This window comes from Trachurus japonicus, chromosome 20, assembly GCF_045865225.1.
Source record: "Trachurus japonicus isolate A0001 chromosome 20, Traja_1.0".
NCBI lineage: Eukaryota > Metazoa > Chordata > Actinopteri > Carangiformes > Carangidae > Trachurus > Trachurus japonicus.
In genome coordinates this window covers 281,414-307,777 of record NC_140926.1, presented here as the reverse complement: position 1 = coordinate 307,777, position 26,364 = coordinate 281,414, and the positions used below count along the sequence as shown (strand labels likewise).

At 43.6% G+C, this 26,364-nt stretch overlaps 1 protein-coding gene across 3 annotated transcripts in view; it reads right to left on the bottom strand.

The window, feature by feature from the left end:
• The window catches only part of abcd3a (ATP-binding cassette, sub-family D (ALD), member 3a), a 40,326-nt gene extending 15,709 nt beyond the window's left edge, over positions 1-24,617 (bottom strand). The window contains exons 1-14 of one of the 3 annotated variants that reach the window (XM_085763717.1): positions 24,446-24,617; positions 22,592-22,628; positions 21,458-21,559; positions 19,405-19,493; positions 18,940-19,009; positions 14,642-14,739; positions 7,926-8,049; positions 6,708-6,764; positions 6,489-6,631; positions 6,316-6,385; positions 5,001-5,070; positions 3,766-3,863; positions 2,072-2,163; positions 1,008-1,099 (exon numbers count right to left, since the gene is read on the bottom strand). In XM_085763717.1, coding sequence (XP_085619843.1) covers positions 1,008-1,099; positions 2,072-2,163; positions 3,766-3,863; positions 5,001-5,070; positions 6,316-6,385; positions 6,489-6,631; positions 6,708-6,764; positions 7,926-8,049; positions 14,642-14,739; positions 18,940-19,009; positions 19,405-19,493; positions 21,458-21,559; positions 22,592-22,628; positions 24,446-24,552 — 1,249 coding nt within the window. In that variant the 5' untranslated portion in view covers positions 24,553-24,617. Of the gene's footprint in view, positions 1-1,007; positions 1,100-2,071; positions 2,164-3,765; positions 3,864-5,000; positions 5,071-6,315; positions 6,386-6,488; positions 6,632-6,707; positions 6,765-7,925; positions 8,050-14,641; positions 14,740-17,282; positions 17,353-18,939; positions 19,010-19,404; positions 19,494-21,457; positions 21,560-22,591; positions 22,629-24,445 lie in introns of all 3 variants that reach the window. The other 2 variants (XM_085763716.1, XM_085763718.1) reach the window with 2 other exon arrangements.
• Positions 24,618-26,364: the final 1,747 nt, after the last annotated feature.

Genomic DNA, 26,364 nt, shown 5'->3' with positions numbered 1-26,364 from the left:
GCTTCCTGTTGTCAGTGAGAGTTGCACATCTCTGCTCTACGAAGACAAAGTGCATCTGTATCTGTGGGAGCCAAAGTGTGTTTTGTGTGCTTCTACGGGTTTTGTTTGTTTATCGTAAAGTTCACATTATTGTAAATAAATAATTGATTTGTTTTGGATAAATAGTTGATTAAAAATAGGCAAAAGATTAGTTAAATTCATGTGATTTAATTCATGATAAGTTAAATGTGATTTTTGTAACCTATGTTGCTGTCGCTTTAAGAAGACAGAGGCAGTTGAGGCTTGGTGAGGACTGAGCCACACAGTTTTCTTACCGTAGTGCCCTTTTGAATGAGAAAACTTGGATTTTGGATTACTCCTGTAATAAGATACCTTTGGAAAACAAGGAATAAATACATTCTTTCTAATCTTTTTACACCGGAGTCCTATGGACATTTTTTCCATGCAGTAAAGGTGCACGAGTCAAGTTAACATGGCTAAAAGCTTCAACTCCCACAGTATCTGTGAAAATGCCAAACTGAGAAAAACAGCTTTTTGTGTTTTTCATTGTCAGGTTGAAGCATCAAATGATGAATAACCACCAACCAAGTCTAGAACTGATTAGATGAAGGTGGACTGAATTAAATGTAGTTTGTAGTTTGTCTTTCTGACCAGTTTTGACCGTTTTACGGCAGATACTGATACACTTTGCCTTGGTTTTACTCCAATGGAATCATAGAGTAATTATGGGATGTAGGGAGTACAGTTACTCTTTGCCTTGGTTTCACAGTGTTTTTTTTGGATGGACAGCAAAATAAAAAGCCCAATAACTCTGGACATTTTAGCAGAACCAATATCAAATTCTCCCAGATTGAAGAGAATATGCCTTTACACTTTGATTGGTCAAAAGAAGTTTTCTCTCTGAGCTCTCAGACGTCAGCAGCTTTTAGCGTAGTAGTGTAGAGAGGAGAATCCTACCAGCGTGTTCTGATGTAGAACTGTGTAGTTGCTATGGAAACTGTACGTACCCTTGTCCTGCTGCGACACCATGGTGCGCTCGTACTTCCCAGCATTCAGCTCTTTCAGGACTTTCATGAGCTCAGTGATCCGAGCCGTGAACCTGAGACGACACGCGACAGGTCAGAGGTCAAAGGTCAAAGGTCAGATCACGTCAGATAAAACAAACAAAAAAACAGGAAGTCAGATACCCTTGGATTCTAGGTGGAGAAGGGGGAGGAGTTAATGAGCTGATGCTTCTTCCTGTTCCTTTTCACACATACAAGGTTTCTATCCACTAATGCTTCAAGTGGAATATGTTATTCACATGTTGAAATAAAGTATTCATTCATTCATTCATTCATTCATTCATTCAGTCCCGGGGTCAGATGACATCATCATCGTCGTCATGGTGGCGGTCAGGGCCGGTGGCCGCTGGTATAAACCCTCTCTGTGGTTGTTCAGGGCCACAGCCGTTAGGTGGGGGGCCACATGATCAGAAAGGTACCGGGGTTCATCAAGTCATTTAAACATCCTGAGGTCTGCACGTGCAGCTATGAGCTTTATATGTAATGTGAAGTCAATATTCAGCTTCTTTTATCTCACATTTGAGACATTTGGTGAAAACAGAACGGCAGAATGACAACATTTGTGCTCAAAAAACAATCTGACAAAATGTCATTTTAGACTTGTTTTCTACACGTATCTATTACTGTATTCATATCCTATTTCAAGCACCAAAACAGTTCATTCTCATGACTGAAGGAGTGTTTTCACAAGGGATTGGACATTTTTCAAAAAGCAGACCTCAAATTTCCAGCATTTGTCCTAAATTATTTCTTTCTCCAGTGTTCTAGGACAAACTGGCCTCAGTGTGCTTACAGCGGAGGTTCTAATATTTAGACATAAAACACTGGAGTATTGTTACATCTGCAAGTATCTTAAAAAGATACATTTAAGAAAATATGTAAAAGTGGAGAAAATGGCCTCAAACCTCAGAGACATAAACACGTCTGTATTCAGTTTTAACCAGTGATTTGATTTGTTTAGGGGGCCACCAACATCCTAGGACCGGCCCTGGTGGTGGTGAACTCACCCTGAGAGACGAGTCATCTCCCGTCCAGCCAGGACGATCCGGCCCAGAGCCTGAGACATCCGGAGCAGCATCCGTCCACTCTGGTAGTAGTCCTGAGGAGAGAAACTCTCACTTTAATACATTTACTATAATAATAATACTACTCTGGTAGTAGTCCTGAGGAGAGAAACTCTCACTTTAATACACTTACTAGACTAATATTTGTACTTTTACTCTAGGAAGGCTGAAAAGTACTGGTTACTTTCAGGTCTTTTTCTAAAATCCTATTGGACACAAGCTGTGTTTGTCTGTGAAGGAAACCCTAACCCCTAAATTAGAGTCATTCATTGATGTGGAGAATAAGACATTTACTCTGACTCTGACTTTGACTTAAAGCAGGGGTGTAGATCCGATGCCAGGATTGGGGGGGACACAAAGGTGATTTTTTTTTTTTTACCCATATAGAACTCATACCATGCCGCCATAAATCACAACTCTGCAAAGTCTCGGCATATCATTCAAAAAGTCCTGCACAGGGAATCGTTTATTGTGCTTATACCTTTCTTGTTTATTTGTCCTAAACAGCCAACAGCCGTATCACTGCTGTTATATTAGTAAATTATAATTTAAAGGGTCTCAGACATGTAATATCTACTCACGTTCTTATCTTTCGCCTCCCACCGACCTTCCCAGATCCCCAATTCTTCTCACCATCTTCATTTTCCCCCAGTGTATGGAACTTTATGCATGATTAACTGATATGGATGAAAATCAAAATATGAAGCCCTAAGATTGAGGGGGTTGTTTTTTAAAGCTGATGTCATCAGCGTCTGTGTAAGAAACTACCCGTTCATCTGCATCGTAGTGGAGGAGACCAGAGGTGGGATGTGGAGTCAGAAATATTTTTGTCAAACATTTGTTCCACCATTTCAATAATTTCTTTTTAGATGTGAAGAATGTGAAGTCTGAAAATACATTTGTTAAATTTTGAATAGTTTGGGGTATTTTTATTGGGGGGAACAATTCATGTTTTTCAGAAATTGGGGGGGACATGTCCCCCCCGTCCCCCCCGGGATCTGCACCCATGACTTAAAGGGACAACGAGGAGTTTTGGAGAAATTCTTGGACCGGTGCAAGACGGATGCGCAGTGCGTCGCTAGAAACGCATCAAACACGTTAACGCATATAGACCTTTTCAGAGAGTATAAACAAATACAGGTGTTACCAAGGATACTAATTAAGGCTCCATTCCATTTAGTGTAGCAGAGCGTTTTCTAATGAGCCACACCTGTCTTTGTTTATACTCTCTGAAAAGGTCTATAAGTCGGCATCGCCCCGCTACGTTAATCACTAGTGAAGGAAGAAGACGAGTGGTGTCCAACAACTTATCCCGCTGCTTTTAAAACTACACTGATGTTAGTTTCTTAGTTTTTTTATAACAGCTGCCAGTTGTCAAGTAGTTTTCCTCTAGAACTAATGAATGTTACTATAAAACTCCTAATGCTCCTGGTTTATATTTCACTGTTACTGACAAGAAGACGGTTTTTAGTTTCACATTCAGTTAGTGTCTGTTATACCGAACCTGTACCGAACGAACCGATACACCCCTACTCACAGGTGAACCTCGGTGTGTGTGTGTGTGTGTGTGTGTGTGTGTGTGTGTGTGTGTGTCTCTGTGTGTGTGTGTGTGTGTGTGTGTGTGTGTGTGTGTGTACCTCCAGCAGCTCAGAGTGTGTGCTGTGCAGGTGTCGGGGGTGGTTCAGGTTGAGGAACGGCCGGCTGACGACCAGGTAACCGACCACGGTGGCCAAGTCTGGGAGAGAGGACACACAACGTCAACACAACGTCAACACAACTCTGTTAGATAGATAGATAGATAGATAGATAGATAGATAGATAGATAGATAGATAGATAGATAGATAGATAGATAGATAGATAGATAGATAGATAGATAGATAGATAGATAGATAGATCTCGCGTGATTCGCAGTAACCGCACTGACGCATGCTGACGCCGGCGCAAATCACGCGAGATTTGGACGGACCAGGAAGAGGAGCTTTGAGAAGCTTCCGCTACAAACAAGCTTAAAATATAGACTTATTTAATTTTTTCCGGGACAATTACGCAATTTGGGGCTTCAGCACAAGACGGACATTACATACGAGCAGCATGGAGGTATTTGGATGTTTTTTTGTGTGTGTTTTTTTACGAAGAGCTCTGGTGTCCCTTTGCAACCGTTATATGGACATGCACTGCTACGCCGAGACCCCCTGTAACTCAGAGAAGGGACGGAGGACTCTGAAACTTCTTCCAGCCCTTAGTCAACATGAGGGGGAGTAGATAATGAGCGAAATATCATTCTAGGGTGAACTATCCCTTTAAAACCCTCCCGTTGTGGGACACGACATGAAACTACTCCAGTTAGCTCAGTCATGTTGGAACTCAGATATCCGCTGGAGAAAATATTTGTTCATGGAGCGTTTATTGAGTCACTGAGTTATTAAAGTTAAACAGGTAGCTAACCGTTAGCCCGGCTAATCTATGATAACCATGACTAATTACAAAAATGTGCACACGTAAATAGTAATGTTTGTCCAATCATTGGTTTTATAAACTTTACAAACATCAGATTAGTCTAAACGGTGATATAGTGACATGAAAAAGTAGATAAATATAGTGAAACTCTCGTCCGTCACTATTGTTCTCATGCTGGTTTTCTACCAGGAAGTAGTTGTGATAAACAAGGAGATTTGTTCTATATGAAGCAATGTCCAGACAACGAATATACACGACAAAGGAGCAACTAGATACAAGTTAAAATACAGTGCAGCATTAATTTACAGGGATGTTGTGTGTCTGTGTTGTGTGTGTCTGTCTGTGTTGTGTGTCTGTGTTGTGTGTCTGTGTTGTGTGTCTGTGTGTGTGTTTGACTGATGAACGTCTCCTCACACTTGGCGATGATGCTGTCGACGAAGCCCATGGAGAAACGGAAGTAGATGAAGTTGTGTAGATGATCCACCTGCAGCACAACGACACACAACGACACACACTTCAGTCTGAGCATCACACACTGGAAAACTCTGCTCCTTTCACAATAAAAGTCGACGCTTCTGCTCCTTTCACAATAAAAGTCGACGCTTCTGCTCCTTTCACAATAAAAGTCGACGCTTCTGCTCCTTTCACAATAAAAGTCTGACCGGTGTCTCACCAGCTTCTTCTTTTTATTGCTTTTTCCCAGCGAGTATGTTTTATTAACAGTAACATAACTTCATGTATCATGCAGACCAGTTGGGAAAACCAGCCGAAAACGTCTCATTTGGATGAAACTGAATTATTTATACTTTCAGTGATTTTCTTTTCTCCTCAGCAAAATTGAAAATAACAAAAAACAAGCTGGAATAAAATTTAACAATTAACAATTTGAAAATGTAAAATGAAATTAAAGGGATAGTTCAACATTTAGTCAAATTGGCCCATTGTCATAATCCCTGTAGTCATAGCAGTAGGTTTGTTACCTTTAATTGTCGGTGCAAGCTGTTTTTAGAACGGCGGAGCAGAGCCGTGAGCTGCTCAGAGCTACGCTACAGAGGCTCATTATGGGATGTCTTGGTTTCCCTCATCAAACTCATCAAATACACAATCCAACAACTCCACAACGCTCTGGTGGACAAGTTGTGAGCTGCACATTCACCACGCTATGAGATAATAACACAACGTTACCACACAGAGTTGTTTTAGAGGGAAATTCATGCAAAACCTCTGATGCGCGTTGCCTTCAGGGACAGTTTTTCAGCAAGCAGACTCTGTATTTACCCTGTATTTCCCTCTAAAACAACTCTGTGTGGTAACGTTGTGTTATTATCTCATAGCGTGGTGAATGTGCAGCTCACAACTTGTCCATGAAAGCGTTTTGGAGTTTTGGGATTTTGTATTTGATGAGTTTGATGAGGGAAACCAAGAAATCCCATAATGAGCCTCTGTAGCGTAGCTCTGAGCAGCTCACGGCTCTGCTCCACCGTTCTAAAAACAGCTTACACCGACAATTAAAGGTAACGAACCTACTGCTATGACTATAGGGATTATGGCAATGGGCCGATTTGCCAAAATGTTGAACTATCCCTTTAATGAATTTTTCATTTACAACATGGAACTGTTCAAGAATAACATTTGGGATAATTATCATTAAAGTTTTGCAATGTTTTCTGAGCGTCTGCTCTAATTTTTTTTTTTAAACAATTTATTTATTAACATTTTTTCGTCTCACCAGCTTCTTGAAGGTGGAGTGAATCGTCTGTTTCTCCCTCATGTTCCCGTTGTAGAAGGCGATCTCTTCACTGAGGAGAGGGGGGGGAGGGGAGGGGGGGGGGTCAGTCATGTGACCGTGAACAACCAGTGTGAGCTGCTACAGGTGCGTTACCGTGGTTACGTGTGTTATACCTGTTGGTGATGAGGCGGGAGTTGACGTAGCGGTACTCGCCCTCGTAGCGCTGCTCCGTCACCGTCATCTTGCCGATCGGCCGCCGCAGTCGGGTCAGGAACAGACCTGAGATCAGCAGGTAGGCCATCATGACGGCCGGGCCCTGGGGGGGGGCATCACTTCCTGTTTCACACACACACAGTGATGATGATGATGATGATGATGGTGGTGGTTCTTACCTGAGCTCCGATGGCGCTGGCCAGCTTGAAGATGTAGAGGCCGATGTCCAACAGCGGCTGAGGAGAGACACACACGGAGACGTTAGGACAGTTTACACGTGGACTCGCGGCTCAACGCCGCCACACGGAGATGTTAGGACGGTTTACACGGAGACGTTAGGGTTGTGAACGATAAACCGGTGTGACCGGATATTCGGTTTAACAAGTGAGAGATTGGGCTGTGTCGGTAGCAGCCTCCTGAATCGATACAAATGAGCCATGAAGTCCTAGATGAATCGGTTGTAGAGTCATGGATCGGTTATCGCTGCTATGGGCTAGAGCGCCGAGCCGTTAGCGGTGTCTTTAAAGAGGAACTAAACCCCTAAACCACTTTTTTCTGCTGAAAATAAATATATTTGGGTATAAGGTAGTGTTGTCAGTTGATTCTGGTCCAACTTTTGACATTTTAGTCAAAATATTTCAATTTGGTGTATTTTGTAGTAAAAATGTAGAGTGACTGCCCTCTATGGGTTGAAACACGGCTATTACAATCTAATGTTTCTATTGGCTGAGATGGAGGCAGATGACGTTTTGGAGGCAGCTTTCATCACCGGCCACCAGCTCCCCGACCAATCAGCACCGGCTGCTGCCTGCCGCTAACGGTTGCTAGGCACTCTAGCTGCTCTGCTGCGGCTAACGGCTGCTAACAGCTGCCTGAACGGGAATCGTTAGTGCGGCCGGCGCTAACGAGCCGTTAACGAGCTAACGAGCCGGCGGATCAGCTGTAGATGCTGTGTCACGGCTCTGGCGTCCTCTCCTAGTAGTGTCCGCGCTACTAGTGCTGTTAGAGTAGCTCGTTAGTAGCTCGTTAGTAGCTCGTTAGCGCTAGCAGAAGTGTCGATGTGTGTTTATTACTTTTTTTTCTCTTTTGTGTGATTTCGCGGGTGTGAATGGGGCGCAGGGGGGAGGGGGGGTCGGAGAGTGCTCAGGAGTCCCGCCCATAATCAAGGCATTTTTTGAATTTCAGGCTTAGAGCACGTCATCCAAAACTGAGGGGTTTAGTTGCTCTTTAATATCTCATAAATCAATCAACGGGCCACGTGAAACTATTTTGTTACAACACGATTTGCTAACTGGAGTAGGCAGGTGACCTCTGCCCGTGTTTACTGACTGACTGATGACTCGGCGTCGCCCACGGCAACACTGAGGAGGAAGAGGAGGAGGATGAAGAGCCGGTACCTTGCTGAGGTTGGAGTAGAGGTCGACCACGCTGTTGCAGAACTTCTCCACGTCCTGCGTCAGCAGCTGGTCGGCGTTGGCGATCCGGTTGTCAAGGTTACCCATCTTGTAGTAGGTGAAACCCCTAAAGAACCAGAACCAGAACCATCAGAGACCAGGACCTGGTCCCCTACCCCCCCTTCCCCTGCTGTTAGACCAGTCTGCCACCCAGTCCTCCTAGTGTGTGAGTTCTTTTAACGTGTCCACTGAGATGACGACTTTATTTTACAGAAGTTTTATTGAATCTGTTTTAACATTTTGTACTATCGCCTGGTTTGGAAACTTGACTGTAGCCAACAACAACAGGCTGGTAGCCTCATCAACGTGGCCAGTCAGAGGCCATCCCATCATAGACCTTTATAAAAGGCAGGTGATCAAGATGGCCACTTCCATCCAGGAGAGCGTAGTTAACCCCTTCAGACCCAGTTTGACCTGTGACCTTCAGGTGGGAGGTTAAGGGTCTATCCCTCTATCAGGACTAATAGATGAAGATGAAGATGGTTAAGGGTCTATCCCTCTATCAGGACTAATAGATGAAGATGGTTAAGGGTCTATCCCTCTATCAGGACTAATAGATGAAGATGGTTAAGGGTCTATCTCTCTATCAGGACTAATAGATGAAGATGGTTAAGGGTCTATCTCTCCATCAGGACTAATAGATGAAGATGAAGATGGTTAAGGGTCTATCTCTCTATCAGGACTAATAGATGAAGATGGTTAAGGGTCTATCCCTCTATCAGGACTAATAGATGAAGATGGTTAAGGGTCTATCTCTCTATCAGGACTAATAGATGAAGATGGTTAAGGGTCTATCTCTCTATCAGGACTAATAGATGAAGATGAAGATGGTTAAGGGTCTATCTCTCTATCAGGACTAATAGATGAAGATGAAGATGGTTAAGGGTCTATCCCTCTATCAGGACTAATAGATGAAGATGAAGATGGTTAAGGGTCTATCCCTCTATCAGGACTAATAGATGAAGATGGTTAAGGGTCTATCTCTCTATCAGGACTAATAGATGAAGATGAAGATGGTTAAGGGTCTATCCCTCTATCAGGACTAATAGATGAAGATGGTTAAGGGTCTATCTCTCTATCAGGACTAATAGATGAAGATGGTTAAGGGTCTATCTCTCTATCAGGACTAATAGATGAAGATGGTTAAGGGTCTATCTCTCTATCAGGACTAATAGATGAAGATGGTTAAGGGTCTATCTCTCTATCAGGACTAATAGATGAAGATGGTTAAGGGTCTATCTCTCTATCAGGACTAATAGATGAAGATGAAGATGGTTAAGGGTCTATCCCTCTATCAGGACTAATAGATGAAGATGAAGATGGTTAAGGGTCTATCCCTCTATCAGGACTAATAGATGAAGATGAAGATGGTTAAGGGTCTATCCCTCTATCAGGACTAATAGATGAAGATGGTTAAGGGTCTATCCCTCTATCAGGACTAATAGATGAAGATGGTTAAGGGTCTATCTCTCTATCAGGACTAATAGATGAAGATGAAGATGGTTAAGGGTCTATCCCTCTATCAGGACTAATAGATGAAGATGGTTAAGGGTCTATCCCTCTATCAGGACTAATAGATGAAGATGGTTAAGGGTCTATCCCTCTATCAGGACTAATAGATGAAGATGGTTAAGGGTCTATCTCTCTATCAGGACTAATAGATGAAGATGGTTAAGGGTCTATCCCTCTATCAGGACTAATAGATGAAGATGGTTAAGGGTCTATCCCTCTATCAGGACTAATAGATGAAGATGGTTAAGGGTCTATCCCTCTATCAGGACTAATAGATGAAGATGGTTAAGGGTCTATCCCTCTATCAGGACTAATAGATGAAGATGGTTAAGGGTCTATCTCTCTATCAGGACTAATAGATGAAGATGGTTAAGGGTCTATCTCTCTATCAGGACTAATAGATGAAGATGAAGATGGTTAAGGGTCTATCTCTCTATCAGGACTAATAGATGAAGATGAAGATGGTTAAGGGTCTATCTCTCTATCAGGACTAATAGATGAAGATGAAGATGGTTAAGGGTCTATCCCTCTATCAGGACTAATAGATGAAGATGGTTAAGGGTCTATCCCTCTATCAGGACTAATAGATGAAGATGAAGATGGTTAAGGGTCTATCTCTCTATCAGGACTAATAGATGAAGATGAAGATGGTTAAGGGTCTATCCCTCTATCAGGACTAATAGATGAAGATGGTTAAGGGTCTATCTCTCTATCAGGACTAATAGATGAAGATGAAGATGGTTAAGGGTCTATCCCTCTATCAGGACTAATAGATGAAGATGGTTAAGGGTCTATCTCTCTATCAGGACTAATAGATGAAGATGGTTAAGGGTCTATCCCTCTATCAGGACTAATAGATGAAGATGAAGATGGTTAAGGGTCTATCTCTCTATCAGGACTAATAGATGAAGATGAAGATGGTTAAGGGTCTATCTCTCTATCAGGACTAATAGATGAAGATGAAGATGGTTAAGGGTCTATCCCTCTATCAGGACTAATAGATGAAGATGGTTAAGGGTCTATCTCTCTATCAGGACTAATAGATGAAGATGAAGATGGTTAAGGGTCTATCCCTCTATCAGGACTAATAGATGAAGATGAAGATGGTTAAGGGTCTATCTCTCTATCAGGACTAATAGATGAAGATGGTTAAGGGTCTATCCCTCTATCAGGACTAATAGATGAAGATGAAGATGGTTAAGGGTCTATCCCTCTATCAGGACTAATAGATGAAGATGAAGATGGTTAAGGGTCTATCCCTCTATCAGGACTAATAGATGAAGATGAAGATGGTTAAGGGTCTATCTCTCTATCAGGACTAATAGATGAAGATGGTTAAGGGTCTATCCCTCTATCAGGACTAATAGATGAAGATGGTTAAGGGTCTATCTCTCTATCAGGACTAATAGATGAAGATGGTTAAGGGTCTATCCCTCTATCAGGACTAATAGATGAAGATGGTTAAGGGTCTATCCCTCTATCAGGACTAATAGATGAAGATGGTTAAGGGTCTATCCCTCTATCAGGACTAATAGATGAAGATGGTTAAGGGTCTATCCCTCTATCAGGACTAATAGATGAAGATGGTTAAGGGTCTATCTCTCTATCAGGACTAATAGATGAAGATGGTTAAGGGTCTATCCCTCTATCAGGACTAATAGATGAAGATGGTTAAGGGTCTATCCCTCTATCAGGACTAATAGATGAAGATGGTTAAGGGTCTATCTCTCTATCAGGACTAATAGATGAAGATGGTTAAGGGTCTATCCCTCTATCAGGACTAATAGATGAAGATGGTTAAGGGTCTATCCCTCTATCAGGACTAATAGATGAAGATGGTTAAGGGTCTATCTCTCTATCAGGACTAATAGATGAAGATGAAGATGGTTAAGGGTCTATCTCTCTATCAGGACTAATAGATGAAGATGAAGATGGTTAAGGGTCTATCCCTCTATCAGGACTAATAGATGAAGATGGTTAAGGGTCTATCTCTCTATCAGGACTAATAGATGAAGATGGTTAAGGGTCTATCTCTCTATCAGGACTAATAGATGAAGATGGTTAAGGGTCTATCTCTCTATCAGGACTAATAGATGAAGATGGTTAAGGGTCTATCCCTCTATCAGGACTAATAGATGAAGATGAAGATGGTTAAGGGTCTATCTCTCTATCAGGACTAATAGATGAAGATGGTTAAGGGTCTATCTCTCTATCAGGACTAATAGATGAAGATGGTTAAGGGTCTATCTCTCTATCAGGACTAATAGATGAAGATGGTTAAGGGTCTATCTCTCTATCAGGACTAATAGATGAAGATGGTTAAGGGTCTATCTCTCTATCAGGACTAATAGATGAAGATGGTTAAGGGTCTATCTCTCTATCAGGACTAATAGATGAAGATGGTTAAGGGTCTATCCCTCTATCAGGACTAATAGATGAAGATGAAGATGGTTAAGGGTCTATCTCTCTATCAGGACTAATAGATGAAGATGAAGATGGTTAAGGGTCTATCCCTCTATCAGGACTAATAGATGAAGATGGTTAAGGGTCTATCTCTCTATCAGGACTAATAGATGAAGATGGTTAAGGGTCTATCCCTCTATCAGGACTAATAGATGAAGATGGTTAAGGGTCTATCTCTCTATCAGGACTAATAGATGAAGATGGTTAAGGGTCTATCTCTCTATCAGGACTAATAGATGAAGATGGTTAAGGGTCTATCTCTCTATCAGGACTAATAGATGAAGATGGTTAAGGGTCTATCCCTCTATCAGGACTAATAGATGAAGATGGTTAAGGGTCTATCCCTCTATCAGGACTAATAGATGAAGATGAAGATGGTTAAGGGTCTATCTCTCTATCAGGACTAATAGATGAAGATGGTTAAGGGTCTATCTCTCTATCAGGACTAATAGATGAAGATGGTTAAGGGTCTATCTCTCTATCAGGACTAATAGATGAAGATGGTTAAGGGTCTATCTCTCTATCAGGACTAATAGATGAAGATGGTTAAGGGTCTATCTCTCTATCAGGACTAATAGATGAAGATGGTTAAGGGTCTATCTCTCTATCAGGACTAATAGATGAAGATGGTTAAGGGTCTATCTCTCTATCAGGACTAATAGATGAAGATGGTTAAGGGTCTATCCCTCTATCAGGACTAATAGATGAAGATGAAGATGGTTAAGGGTCTATCTCTCTATCAGGACTAATAGATGAAGATGGTTAAGGGTCTATCTCTCTATCAGGACTAATAGATGAAGATGGTTAAGGGTCTATCTCTCTATCAGGACTAATAGATGAAGATGGTTAAGGGTCTATCTCTCTATCAGGACTAATAGATGAAGATGGTTAAGGGTCTATCTCTCTATCAGGACTAATAGATGAAGATGGTTAAGGGTCTATCTCTCTATCAGGACTAATAGATGAAGATGGTTAAGGGTCTATCTCTCTATCAGGACTAATAGATGAAGATGGTTAAGGGTCTATCTCTCTATCAGGACTAATAGATGAAGATGGTTAAGGGTCTATCTCTCTATCAGGACTAATAGATGAAGATGGTTAAGGGTCTATCCCTCTATCAGGACTAATAGATGAAGATGAAGATGGTTAAGGGTCTATCTCTCTATCAGGACTAATAGATGAAGATGGTTAAGGGTCTATCTCTCTATCAGGACTAATAGATGAAGATGGTTAAGGGTCTATCTCTCTATCAGGACTAATAGATGAAGATGGTTAAGGTCTATCTCTCTATCAGGACTAATAGATGAAGATGGTTAAGGGTCTATCTCTCTATCAGGACTAATAGATGAAGATGGTTAAGGGTCTATCTCTCTATCAGGACTAATAGATGAAGATGGTTAAGGGTCTATCCCTCTATCAGGACTAATAGATGAAGATGAAGATGGTTAAGGGTCTATCTCTCTATCAGGACTAATAGATGAAGATGGTTAAGGGTCTATCTCTCTATCAGGACTAATAGATGAAGATGGTTAAGGGTCTATCTCTCTATCAGGACTAATAGATGAAGATGGTTAAGGGTCTATCCCTCTATCAGGACTAATAGATGAAGATGAAGATGGTTAAGGGTCTATCTCTCTATCAGGACTAATAGATGAAGATGGTTAAGGGTCTATCTCTCTATCAGGACTAATAGATGAAGATGGTTAAGGGTCTATCTCTCTATCAGGACTAATAGATGAAGATGGTTAAGGGTCTATCTCTCTATCAGGACTAATAGATGAAGATGGTTAAGGGTCTATCTCTCTATCAGGACTAATAGATGAAGATGAAGATGGTTAAGGGTCTATCCCTCTATCAGGACTAATAGATGAAGATGAAGATGGTTAAGGGTCTATCTCTCTATCAGGACTAATAGATGAAGATGGTTAAGGGTCTATCTCTCTATCAGGACTAATAGATGAAGATGGTTAAGGGTCTATCTCTCTATCAGGACTAATAGATGAAGATGGTTAAGGGTCTATCCCTCTATCAGGACTAATAGATGAAGATGAAGATGGTTAAGGGTCTATCTCTCTATCAGGACTAATAGATGAAGATGGTTAAGGGTCTATCCCTCTATCAGGACTAATAGATGAAGATGGTTAAGGGTCTATCTCTCTATCAGGACTAATAGATGAAGATGGTTAAGGGTCTATCTCTCTATCAGGACTAATAGATACAGGTCTTCATCTGCTCCTTCTGCTATGATGCTGAACAGAGTTAAACAGTGAGATAACTGACAGCTGTCTGGACCACACAGTCTGTTTTATCTCACCTTGTTTGAATGCACTTGAACGCACTTTGTCTCTGTCTGCACTTGGAAATTAATTACTCTGCCCAATATGTGTTGCTATGTGTTGTTATGTGTTGTTGTGTGTTGTTGTGTGTTGTTGTGTGTTGCTCTATGTGCTGTGTTTCCTAACAGAGGTTGATTGCTCTGTGTGTGTGTTTTATGTGTATTTATTGGTATTGTATGTTTTTATGTGTTTTGGATCCTGGCTGCAAATCAATTTCCCAACTGGGACAATAAAGAGAACTTTGAACTTTGAACTTTGTGTGTGTGTGTGTGTGTGTGTGTGTGTGTGTGTGTGTGTGTGTGTCTGTGTGTGTGTGGTTGTGTGTGTGTGTGTGTGTGTGTGACTTACTGCAGGTACTGGTCGTACAAACTCTTTGTGAGTCGTTCACGAAACCTCAGCTTCAGCTCGTTCAGACCCAGTTTCAGGAAGTTGTTCACCAAGGCGATCTGCAGCCGCCAGTCAACAACAACACTCAGTCAGTCAACAACAACAACAGTCAGTCAGTCAACAACAACAACAACAACAGCACCATGATGATGTTAGTTCGTGCACATGCAGAAGTTCAGATTCAGGGCGGATTCACACCAGGACGTTCGATGCTTCAGCTGCTTTGGAGCCGGTCGGTTTATTTCTACTTACTACTAGTTTTACTTTTTGCTTTTACTTACTACTGCTGTTTTTATTCACGTTGCTTTGTTTTTGTTTGTTTTTTGTTTTTACAAGGGACCAACATTGTAAACAGAAGCACGTGTGTCCCACAGTCGCTCTGTCATTGGATAAAAATTATCAGCAGGATTTTGCATAAAGAGCAACAGTGGAGGTCCTGCATGTGATTCTGGCTGCTCTTTTAATTTGGTATTTCCAGTCGCACCTGTCGCTCATGTTACATGAGATTATACAGGTGATTATACAGGAGACTGTCCAGGTGTCTGTCCAGGTGAGACTGTCCAGGTGAGACTGTCCAGGTGAGACTGTCCAGGTGAGACTGTCCGGAGGGGTACTGCACAAAAGTAGAATAAAGAAATCCAGGATAACTGAGCAAGCGCGGCTTGACCTAGTCTAATTGGAGCATCCTGGCTTAAAGGGATAGTTCAACATTTTGGCAAATTGGCCCATTGCCATAATCGCTATAGTCATAGCAGTAGGTTCGTTACCTTTAATTGTAGGTGTAAGCTATTTTCAGTACGGAGGAGTGCAGCAGCTGGCTGCTCAGAGCTACGCTATGGAGGCTAAGGGAATTTCTTGGTTTCCCTCATTAAACTCATCAAATACAAAATCCCAAAACTCCACAGCGCTTTTGTAGACAAGTTGTGACCTGCACAACCACCACGCTATGAGATAATGACGGAACGATACGAAACGGAGCCGTTTTCGAGGTAAATTCATACAAAACCGCTGATGCGCGTTGCGTTCAGGGACAGTTTTTCAGCAAGCAGTCTCCGTATTTACCCTGTATTTACCTCGAAAACGGCTCCGTTTCGTATCGTTCCGTCATTATCTCATAGCGTGGTGGTTGTGCAGGTCACAACTTGTCTACAAAAGCGCTGTGGAGTTTTGGGATTTTGTATTTGATGAGTTTAATGAGGGAAACCAAGAAATCCCATAATGAGCCTCCATAGCGTAGCTCTGAGCAGCCAGCTGCTGCGCTCCGCCGTACTGAAAATAGCTTACACCTACAATTAAAGGTAATGAACCTACTGCTATGACTATAGCGATTATGGCAATGGGCCAATTTGCCAAAATGTTGAACTATCCCTTTAACTGGTTGCACTAACACCGAGCCAGGCTGAGGAGCAGCAGCTTGGTCAACCAGGTGGAACTAGTTCTCTGGTCAGTAGAGACAGAGATCGATCACAGATTCACCGATGAGAGGACAGGTGATGAGAGGACAGGTGATGAGAGGAGGTGTGGCTGCTTTCCTCCAATCAACAGGAACTTAGTGCTGAAGTTGATTCATTGCACAAATTCCTTATAATCTTAAGTACATAACAAGTAATACAAGTTCATACAGCAAAATCACAGTCACTCAATTTTATTCTCATTTTCTTACCTGAACCAATATTTAGGCCACTATATTAACATTTTATTTAAAAAATAAAATAAAATCTATATGCCATTTTTGCTCCATTGATCTTTATGAGAAGCCAGTGATATAGCCTATAGCTACTAGTGGTGATAAAATATCATAGATGGACACAGATCTGTAAATGTATTTAGTTTGTTTAGAAATCAGGCCAATATGAACATAAGAACATGGAATAACTGTATGAAACACATTGGTTTCTGATCAGAGTGACTGCTGACTTCACAGATAAAGAGCCTGGCTGTTATTATGGTCTGGAGCAGGCTAGCTGCAGAGAATAAATCACCATAGTAACTTGACCAGGATAGATTTAACCTGCTTTTGAACAACCGACTTGAGGCTAAATTCAGCAGGATAACCAACATATCCCGGCTTCATCCCTGATCTAGGTTTTGTGCAACACCCCTCAGGTGAGACTGTCCAGGTGAGACATCGTCAAGGACCAATCAGCAGCTACGGAGCAGGACAGCCTCCATTACCTCATCACCACCAAGGAAAACGTCTGTTTCTAGTGACCTGAACGACCTGGTGGGAAAACGCCCTGAGTGAGAATTAAAGGAATCAAAGAAACTTGAAGCTTCAGGCTGAAGACGATCTGAGTGTCACATTATCAATCAGCACTAATTAATATTATTAATAATAATAATAATGATTCATTGATCCTGTTGATTAGTTTGACTCATTAGCGTCAGGGACGACGACCCTCAGACGACCTTCAGCCTTCAGTCGTGTGAATGTTTCACTGCATGAGATGATTCAGAGTTGATTAGTAGATGTAATGAAGCAGTCAGGTCTCCTCTGTACTCTGCAGTAACTAATCAGTAATAATAATAATAATAATAATAATAACGACATCAATAATTAAGATCGGACTTAACAAAGAGTCGATGAGTGAATCAGACTTACAAGTGGCATGAATCTGATAAAGCTGAACAAGTAGATCTTGAAATCTTTTGTGGAGCGACCGATAATTGCACTGAAACCACAACATGCACAGAGGTGAGCCAACAACACAGCAGGTGGGGGGGGGGGGGGGGGGGGTGGGGGGGAGGGGGGGGGGGGGGGGGGGGGGGGGGCGGGGCAGAGGGACTTCAGCAACTACCCACAGGATACAAGCAACAACCCCCCCACCCCCCACCCCCTCCCCCCAACACACACAGCTTCACAGCTTCACAGCTTCAGCCCTGACGACCCACAGTGACCTCACGGGACAAACTGGTCAAACAGACAGCAGCTTCAGGCAGAGGAAGGGTTAATAATAATATGAATAATACTAATAATAAGAATAAATAACAGGTATGATTCAGCAATAAGTTAATCAACTTTCTGTCTCATGTTACAACAGATTATAATCTAATAAATTCTGTATCTAATAAACTGAACTATCAACCCTGTCTGACTGTGTGTTCCTTTGTGTAACATATATTTTTGCACTGTGCCTTTATGCATAACTCTTCTTTCACCTACTGCTCTGTCCTTGGGTGTGTGTGTGTGTGTGTGTGTGTGTAGTATCTAACCTTGGGTGTGTGTAGTTAGATATTCTACCGAGGTCAGACAGTCCCGGTTACTGAGCCAGTGACGGTGAGAGACCGTTGCTCCACACCTGAACACCTGAGCCTGAGTCTAAACCTGAGCATCGTCATTGTCCCTTTAACCTCCACTCTGAGCTGTTGTACCTCTGGATAAACTGTTGTAACTCTGGTCCAGTTGGACTTGTCATTATTAAAGGTGAAGGTTTGTAAAAGCAGAGCTGCAGGACCTTCTTCCTCCTCTTTCTTTTATTCAAGACGTGAGCGAGGCTTTCCTGTTGGATGCTAATATAGTCTAGTCTACTATTATAGACTATTAATACTTGAAGTGAACACAGACCCTGATCAATCATTAACTCCATTAACCTCTGGTCACCGTGGCGACAGATAACAGCTGTTCAACCTCTGGTCACCGTGGCGACAGATAACAGCTGTTCAACAGACGGAGGTTTGGTTGTTTGATTCTTGTTATAAAGACACAGATCAGAATGAAGCAGCGCAGATGGAGAAGCCACAACAGACCGGACCGGACCGGACCGGACCGGATCGGACCGGACCGGACCGGACCGGATCAGACTGGACTAGACCGGACCGGACCGGACCGGATCAGACTGGACTAGACCGGACCGGACCGGACCGGATCAGACCGGATCGGACCGGATCGGACCGGACCGGACCGGATCGGACCGGATCGGACCGGACCGGACCGGATCGGACCGGATCAGACTGGACCGGACCGGACCGGATCAGACTGGACTAGACCGGACCGGACCGGACCGGATCAGACCGGATCGGACCGGACCGGACTAGACTAGACCGGACCAGACCGGACCAGACCGGACCGGACAGGACCGGACAGGACCGGACCGGACCGGACCGGACTGGAGCAGAACACACTCACACAGCCAGATGTTAAACACAGTTAAAGGTTGATGGTGTATTCAGCCGGTTGGGGGGGTTTGGGGGGGTTTGAGGGGGTATAAGGGGTTTGAGGGGTATAGGGGGTATAGGGTATGGGGGGGGGGGGCAGTTACCCCGGGGATGACTGATATGTAGGAGTAAAAGTGCTTCTTGAACAGAGTCATGTCTCTGCTGATTATACCGCTGTGGAGACCAGAACACAGCGTCAGTCACACAGCAATGCATCATGGGACAGTTATTACATCATCAACAGGGCTCATTCCAGACCATAATTTACAGACTTCTCCTTTAAAAACAATCGAATAATCCGTGACATGTGAGTAACTAGATGGAACTCTGTGTTAACAACATGATACATGAACATCGCCGCCATCTTGGCTCCGCCCTCGACTCGGTTCGTCCAAACAAGGTCAAAGGGGCGGGGCCAGTGGAGGAAGCCCCGCCCCCTCAGTGCTCCAGACATGTAAAGGGGCGGGGCCAGTGGAGGAAGCCCCGCCCCCTCCCCTCACCTGTACTGGTGGATGAGGAGTGAACAGGTGAGTTGTGTAAACAGGAAGTGACCAGTAAACAACACTGACCTTTCTATCATGGTTCCGTTCTGGATCATCCACACGTCGCAGTACGTCCTGGCCACCAGCATGGCCGCTATCAGCAGCAGGTAGCCCGTCTGTAACCATGACAACCAGAGGGGGGCGGAGTCAGATCAGAGGGGAGGAGTCAGATCAGAGGGGCGGAGTCAGTTCAGAGGGGGGCGGAGTCAGTTCAGAGGGGGGAGGAGTCAGTTCAGAGGGGGGAGGAGTCAGTTCAGAGGGGGGGAGGAGTCAGATCAGGGGGGAGGAGTCAGATCAGAGGGGAGGAGTCAGATCAGAGGGGAGGAGTCAGATCAGAGGGGAGGAGTCAGATCAGAGGGGAGGAGTCAGATCAGAGGGGGGAGGAGTCAGATCAGAGGGGAGGAGTCAGATCAGAGGGGAGGAGTCAGATCAAGGGGGGAGGAGTCAGATCAGAGGGGGAGAGTCAGATCAGAGGGGAGGAGTCAGTTCAGAGGGGAGGAGTCAGATCAGAGGGGGGAGGAGTCAGATCAGAGGGGGGAGGAGTCAGATCAGAGGGGAGGAGTCAGATCAGAGGGGAGGAGTCAGATCAGAGGGGGGCGGAGTCAGATCAGAGGGAGGAGTCAGATCAAGGGGAGGAGTCAGATCAGAGGGGAGGAGTCAGATCAGAGGGGAGGAGTCAGATCAGAGGGGAGGAGTCAGATCAGAGGGGAGGAGTCAGATCAGAGGGGGGAGGAGTCAGATCAGAGGGGGGAGGAGTCAGTTCAGAGAGGGGAGGAGTCAGATCAGAGGGGGGAGGAGTCAGATCAGAGGGGAGGAGTCAGTTCAGAGGGGAGGAGTCAGATCAGAGGGGGGAGGAGTCAGATCAGAGGGGAGGAGTCAGATCAGAGGGGGGAGGAGTCAGATCAGAGGGGAGGAGTCAGATCAGAGGGGAGGAGTCAGATCAGAGGGGAGGAGTCAGATCAGAGGGGGGAGGAGTCAGATCAGAGGGGAGGAGTCAGATCAGAGGGGAGGAGTCAGATCAGAGGGGGGAGGAGACAGCTCAGAGGGGAGGAGTCAGATCAGAGAGGGGAGGAGTCAGATCAGAGGGGGGAGAGTCAGATCAGAGGGGAGGAGTCAGTTCAGAGGGAGGAGTCAGATCAGAGGGGGGAGGAGTCAGATCAGAGGGGAGGAGTCAGATCAGAGGGGGGAGGAGTCAGATCAGAGGGGAGGAGTCAGATCAGAGGGGAGGAGTCAGATCAGAGGGGGGAGGAGTCAGATCAGAGGGGGAGGAGTCAGATCAGAGGGGGGAGGAGTCAGATCAGAGGGGGGAGGAGTCAGATCAGAGGGGAGGAGTCAGATCAGAGGGGGGCGGAGTCAGATCAGAGTCAAGCTTCAGCTTTTAAAGGATCATTCCACCCCTGCAATGGGCTGTTTCAGCTCTTGAAATCAGGCAGGAGGTTCAGGAGGTTCAGGAGGTTCAGGAGGTTCAGGAGGTTCAGGAGCATTGCAGCGAACAGAGAGACTGAGAAGAAGTTTCTATCCACAAGCTGTCAGGCTGCTGAATCAGAACATGCCATGAGCATCTCTCCATCTCTCCATCTCTCCATCTCTCCATCTCTCCATCTCTCCATCTCTCTAACCCTTTTGCCCTTTGCACTTTATGCCCTTTGGTTTGCACTTGATCTGCTTTTAAACTTGGATGTTTTTATACTGAAATGCCTAGGCTACTTGCTGCACTAATGAAATTATTTTCTCTTGTCTATATTTTAAATTTGTTATTTATATTTACAATTTCTTTTAACATGTTATTACTCGAGGGACAGCACAGTCTGGGGGGTGTAGTCAGGATTTCATTTCACTGCCTGTTGTAAGTGTTTAAACACTTTAACTATGCATGTGACAAATAAAGAATCTTGAATCTTGAATCTTGAGCTTAAGTTGAAGCTTCTACTAATCTGAAGCTTCTACATCAGACCGGACCGGTCCGGTCCGCTCCTCTCCGGGTCTCCTACATCAGACCGGTCCGGTCCGGTCCGGTCCTCTCTGGGTCTCTGAAGCTTCTACATCAGACCGGTCCGGTCCGCTCCTCTCTGGGTCTCACCTCCTTGCAGAAGAGTCGAGGGACCATGATCCGTACGATCCGGAGGATTCTGAGGAAGAAGACTTTGTCTACGGCCGCTCGGTCTTTTCTGCTTCCATCTTTCTGCAACAACAACAACAACAACAACCACAACAACACGTCAGTGATTCTACTGGAACTGAAACTGAAGCTTCTATTAAACTGAAGCTTCTATTAAAGGGATAGTTCACCCTAGAATGATATTTCGCTCATTATCTACTCACCCTCATGTGGACTAAGGGCTGGGAGAAGTTTCAGAGTCCTCCGTCCCTTCTCTGAGTTACAGGGGGTCTCAGCGTAGCAGTGCATGTCCATATAACGGTTGCAAAGGGACACCAGAGCTCTTCGTAAAAAAACACACACAAAAAAACATCCAAATACATCCATGGTGCTCGTATGTAATGTCCGTCTTGTGCTGAAGCCCCAAATTGCGTAATTGTCCCGGAAAAAATTAAATAAGTCTATATTTTAAGCTTGTTTGTAGCGGAAGCTTCTCAAAGCTCCTCTTCCTGGTCCGTCCAAATCTCGCGTGATTTGCGCCGGCGTCAGTGCGGTTACTGCGAATCACGCGAGATTTGCACGGACCAGGAAGAGGAGCTTCGAGAAGCTTCCGCTACAAACAAGCTTAAAATATAGACTTATTTAATTTTTTCCGGGACAATTACGCAATTTGGGGCTTCAGCACAAGACGGACATTACATACGAGCATCATGGAGGTATTTGGATGTTTTTTTGTGTGTGTTTTTTTACGAAGAGCTCTGGTGTCCCTTTGGAACCGTCATATGGACATGCACTGCTACGCCAAGACCCCCTGTAACTCAGAGAAGGGACGGAGGACTCTGAAACTTCTTCCAGCCCTTAGTCCACATGAGGGGGAGGAGATAATGAGCGAAATATCATTCTAGGGTGAACTATCCCTTTAAACTGAAGCTTCTGTTAAACTGAAGCTTCTACTGAAACTTCAACTTCAGCTGAAGCTTCATCAGTGATTCTACTGGAACTTCTACTACTACTACTTCTACTACTACTACTACTACTACTACTACTACTAGAGCTGAAGCTGAAGCTTCTATTAAACTGAAGCTTCTATTAAACTCAGAGCAGAAGATGACGTACCTCAGTGTTCAGCACCAGGTCTGAACCTCCTTTCCTGCTGCAGAGAGACACACATCAGAAACTCAGTGTTACAAAACACACACACACACACACACACACACACACACACACACACAAAGATCTAACTTCTATGACGTGTTACTATATATATATAATATTATGAGGCCAGTAAATACAGATGAACAAATGGTTGAAACGGTGGATGATTTTAAATATTTGGGCTCATACATCGACAGTAGTTTTACCTTCCAAACTAATACAGATCATGTTTTTATAAAACGTTCACAACGCCTCCACTTGCTACACAAGCTGAACAGTTTTGGAGTGAGTCAAAGTATTTTAGAAACGGTGTACTAGAGCCTGGTGGAAAGTATCTCATCATTTAACATGATCATGTGGTACAGAAACCTGAATATTAAAGGAGAAACAACCTGCAGAGAATAGTGAACGTGGCCTCTAAGATATGAGGGAAGCCACAGAAACATCTGAGCTGTCTCTATGATGAATTAATTAGAAGTGAAGCTGAGAAGATAATTAATGACTCCTCTCGTCCCATGTACAGTGAGTTGGAGCTTCTGCCTTCAGGGAAACGGTTTAGATGACTGATGACAAGGAAGAACCTGTACAGAAGCTGTCAGTGTAATAAATAAGATCAGAATGCGGTAGCTAGGTAGCTGGGTAGCGAGGGGTTTTCCTGCACAGCAGCTTCGTACTGTGCTGTGCTTTATGAAATTACTAAGTTATGTACTTGAATGTGTGATGTGTGAAGTACATCGAGCCATAGGCTATTTTTATATATTTTTTATATATTTTCTATCCTTGAAATGTTTTTTATTGTGTTATTGTTCTGATGTTGTGAGACACGTCTATGGTGGTGAAACCAAAGAGGAATATTCACTCCGTTGATAATAAAGTTACGTATTCATATACTATTAAACACGGTATTACAGGTGGAGCTGTGTTATTATAATTATTAGTATGTGGATGGTGGAGGAATATGGGTTATTATGGGTTATTATAAGACTGCTGTGTTTCTCTGTGATTGATTCTGTATTGATGTGATTCCCTTTGGTACAAATATCTATTAAATATCTATGATCCATGTGATTTACCTTTATGATATTTCTATTGCATTCTCTTTATTTCTATTTTAATTCATAGGGTCCTAGGCTACATGTCAGGGAATGTTTCATTTGGTGGAAAAATGAAAATATCTAAATAAAAAGTTTAAAACAAAAAAAAAACATGTGTTATAACAACATGTGATATAATAACATGTGTTATAATAACAACATGTGTTATATAGCAACATGTGTCAACCGGCTGATAAGAGTCATAATGTTGTAATCACCGACTCAGCGGATCGATAAGACGGTCACAGGTTCACCTGTTCACCCAGAGACCACGGACTGGTTGACCCGGACTAGTTAACCCGGACTAGTTAACACGGACTGGTTGACCCGGACTAGTTAACACGGACTGGTTGACCCGGACTAGTTAACCCGGACTAGTTAACACGGACTAGTTGATCCGGACTAGTTTCAGTCTAAAACACTTTTCCCCGGTGTCTCGGTGTCTCGGTGACCGGACCAGAGCTCCAGACCTTCGGGGCTCCAGAGCTCCAGAGCTCCAGAGCCCCGGTGCTTCGGCCTCTCGGTGCCCGCCTCAGGGCGCCTCCCAGGCGGCCGCAGCGGCTCCTGTCACCGCTCTCACCTGGAGCTGCTGCTGTCGTCACAGCCTCGTCACAGCTCCACCTGAGCCGCTGCAGGGCTTCTACCATAGACTGTAAAAAGAAAAAGGTTTCTACCCCCCTAACAGCCCCTCTTACCCCCCCTCTACCCCCCAGCCACTCACCGCTGCTGCCCCCCCCGCCGCCGCTGCCTCAGCAGGCCGAGCACCAGCAGAACTCCGCCGGCGATGGACGCGTTCTTGGCCGTCACATATTTACTGAAGGCCGCCATGTTTCTGACACCACGACCGGTCTGTTCCTGCTCCAGCTGCTGCTGCTGCTGCTGCACTGAGGCATGCTGGGACTTCCGGTTCCTCCTCCTCCTCCTCCTGCAGCGTAGAGGAGCTCAGCGGGGCACAGCGCCTCCTGCAGCGCCTCCTGCTGGACGGAGGAGGAGGAGCAGTCAGGAGGTAAATGAAGCAGAAGATGTAAATAATAGTCCAGTAGTTTTAAGCCAAAAAAGGGGTCAACGTTGAACAAACTGCAACAGCATCAAACTCAACTGGTTTTTACGGTGGCCCTGAAGTGCAAAACACAACGGCAAATCACACAACAACGGCAGAAGAGAAAACACAACACAAAAAGAGAAAACACAACACAAAAAGAGAAAACACAACACAAAAAGAGAAAACACAACGGCAAATCAGAAAACACAACAAAAAAACAGAAAACACAACGACAAATTACTAAACAACGGCAAATCAGAAAACAGTGTATTTATGCATGTGGGGTGTCTGAGTATCTAAGTGTATGTTTAATACATTAAAAAAAAAAATAATGAAATTTTTTCTACATTTTTTTGTTGTTGTTGTATCATAAATATCTGTCTGACATTTATAATAAACCAAACGGCTTGAAAATCGGTTGAATATTCAGTGAGTTAATGTAATGTTAATGGTTGATAGACGTCTGCCTCTGTTGACTAGTGCAGGAAGTAGACACGGCTTCCCCCTGACCAAGATGGCCGCCACGTTGACGTATTCCACTCGAGGGTACCTACCCTTTCCGGTTTGGTTACAGTAATGTCGTTGTGTTTTCTCTTTCTGTGTTGTGTTTTCTCTTTTGCCGTTGTTGTCTGATTTGCCGTTGTGTTTTGCACTTCAGGGCCAACACAGGTTTTGTATCCTCAACATGTCCTGAGTGAGGGGAAAAAAGCCTCGAAGAATCCCATTAGGGGAAAGTTTAGAAAAAGACCCAAACATAGCCCATAATACGCTTATTCATTATTGTCCTCATGTGAATAGGGTAACATTTTGAAACCTTTGATGAGTTGATTACTTACATTAAGACAAACAAAAAATGTATTACAAGTTTTTTGAAATTCTTTGTTAACATGAGCAGATTTGCATAAAAAAGCGAGTCGACTCATTCCAGTTTTCATGCTGGTGCCACCACAGCACCTTTATATATATACATGCGCCGTCAAAACGGTGGAATTTATGCAAATTTATGCAAATTTGCTCATGTTAACAAAGAATTTCAAAAAAGTTTAAATTGTAAGTTATCAACTCAGTCATTTTCATGGAGATATCTAAAGGTTAAAATTTTTTACCCTATTCACGTAAGAAAAATAATTAATAGCCTAGATCAGGGATGTCAAACTCAATTTAGTTCAGGGGCCACAAACAGCACATTTTAATCTCAAATGGGCCGGACCTGTAAAATAATAGCATAATAACCTTTAAATATATTTTAAAAATTTAGATTTTCCTCTGTTTTAGTACATTAATAAGATGTTTACAGTTACTGAACTATCCCTTTACAAAACATATTATGAACCACCTGAAATTTCTTGATAAAAATATGTGCAATTTCAAATTTTCACACATCGTGAGGGCCAGACTGGACCCTCTGCAGGGCCGGTTCTGGCCCACGGGGCGCATGTTTGACACCCCTGGCCTAGATGTATGAATGGGATATATTTGGGTCTTTTTCTATAAAATGACTGGACTATATAGTGAATGGAATAATTAATGAAATGATAAATATCATGCTTTACAAAGACACACACAGAACTGGATTAATAATATTATGTTATTCATTC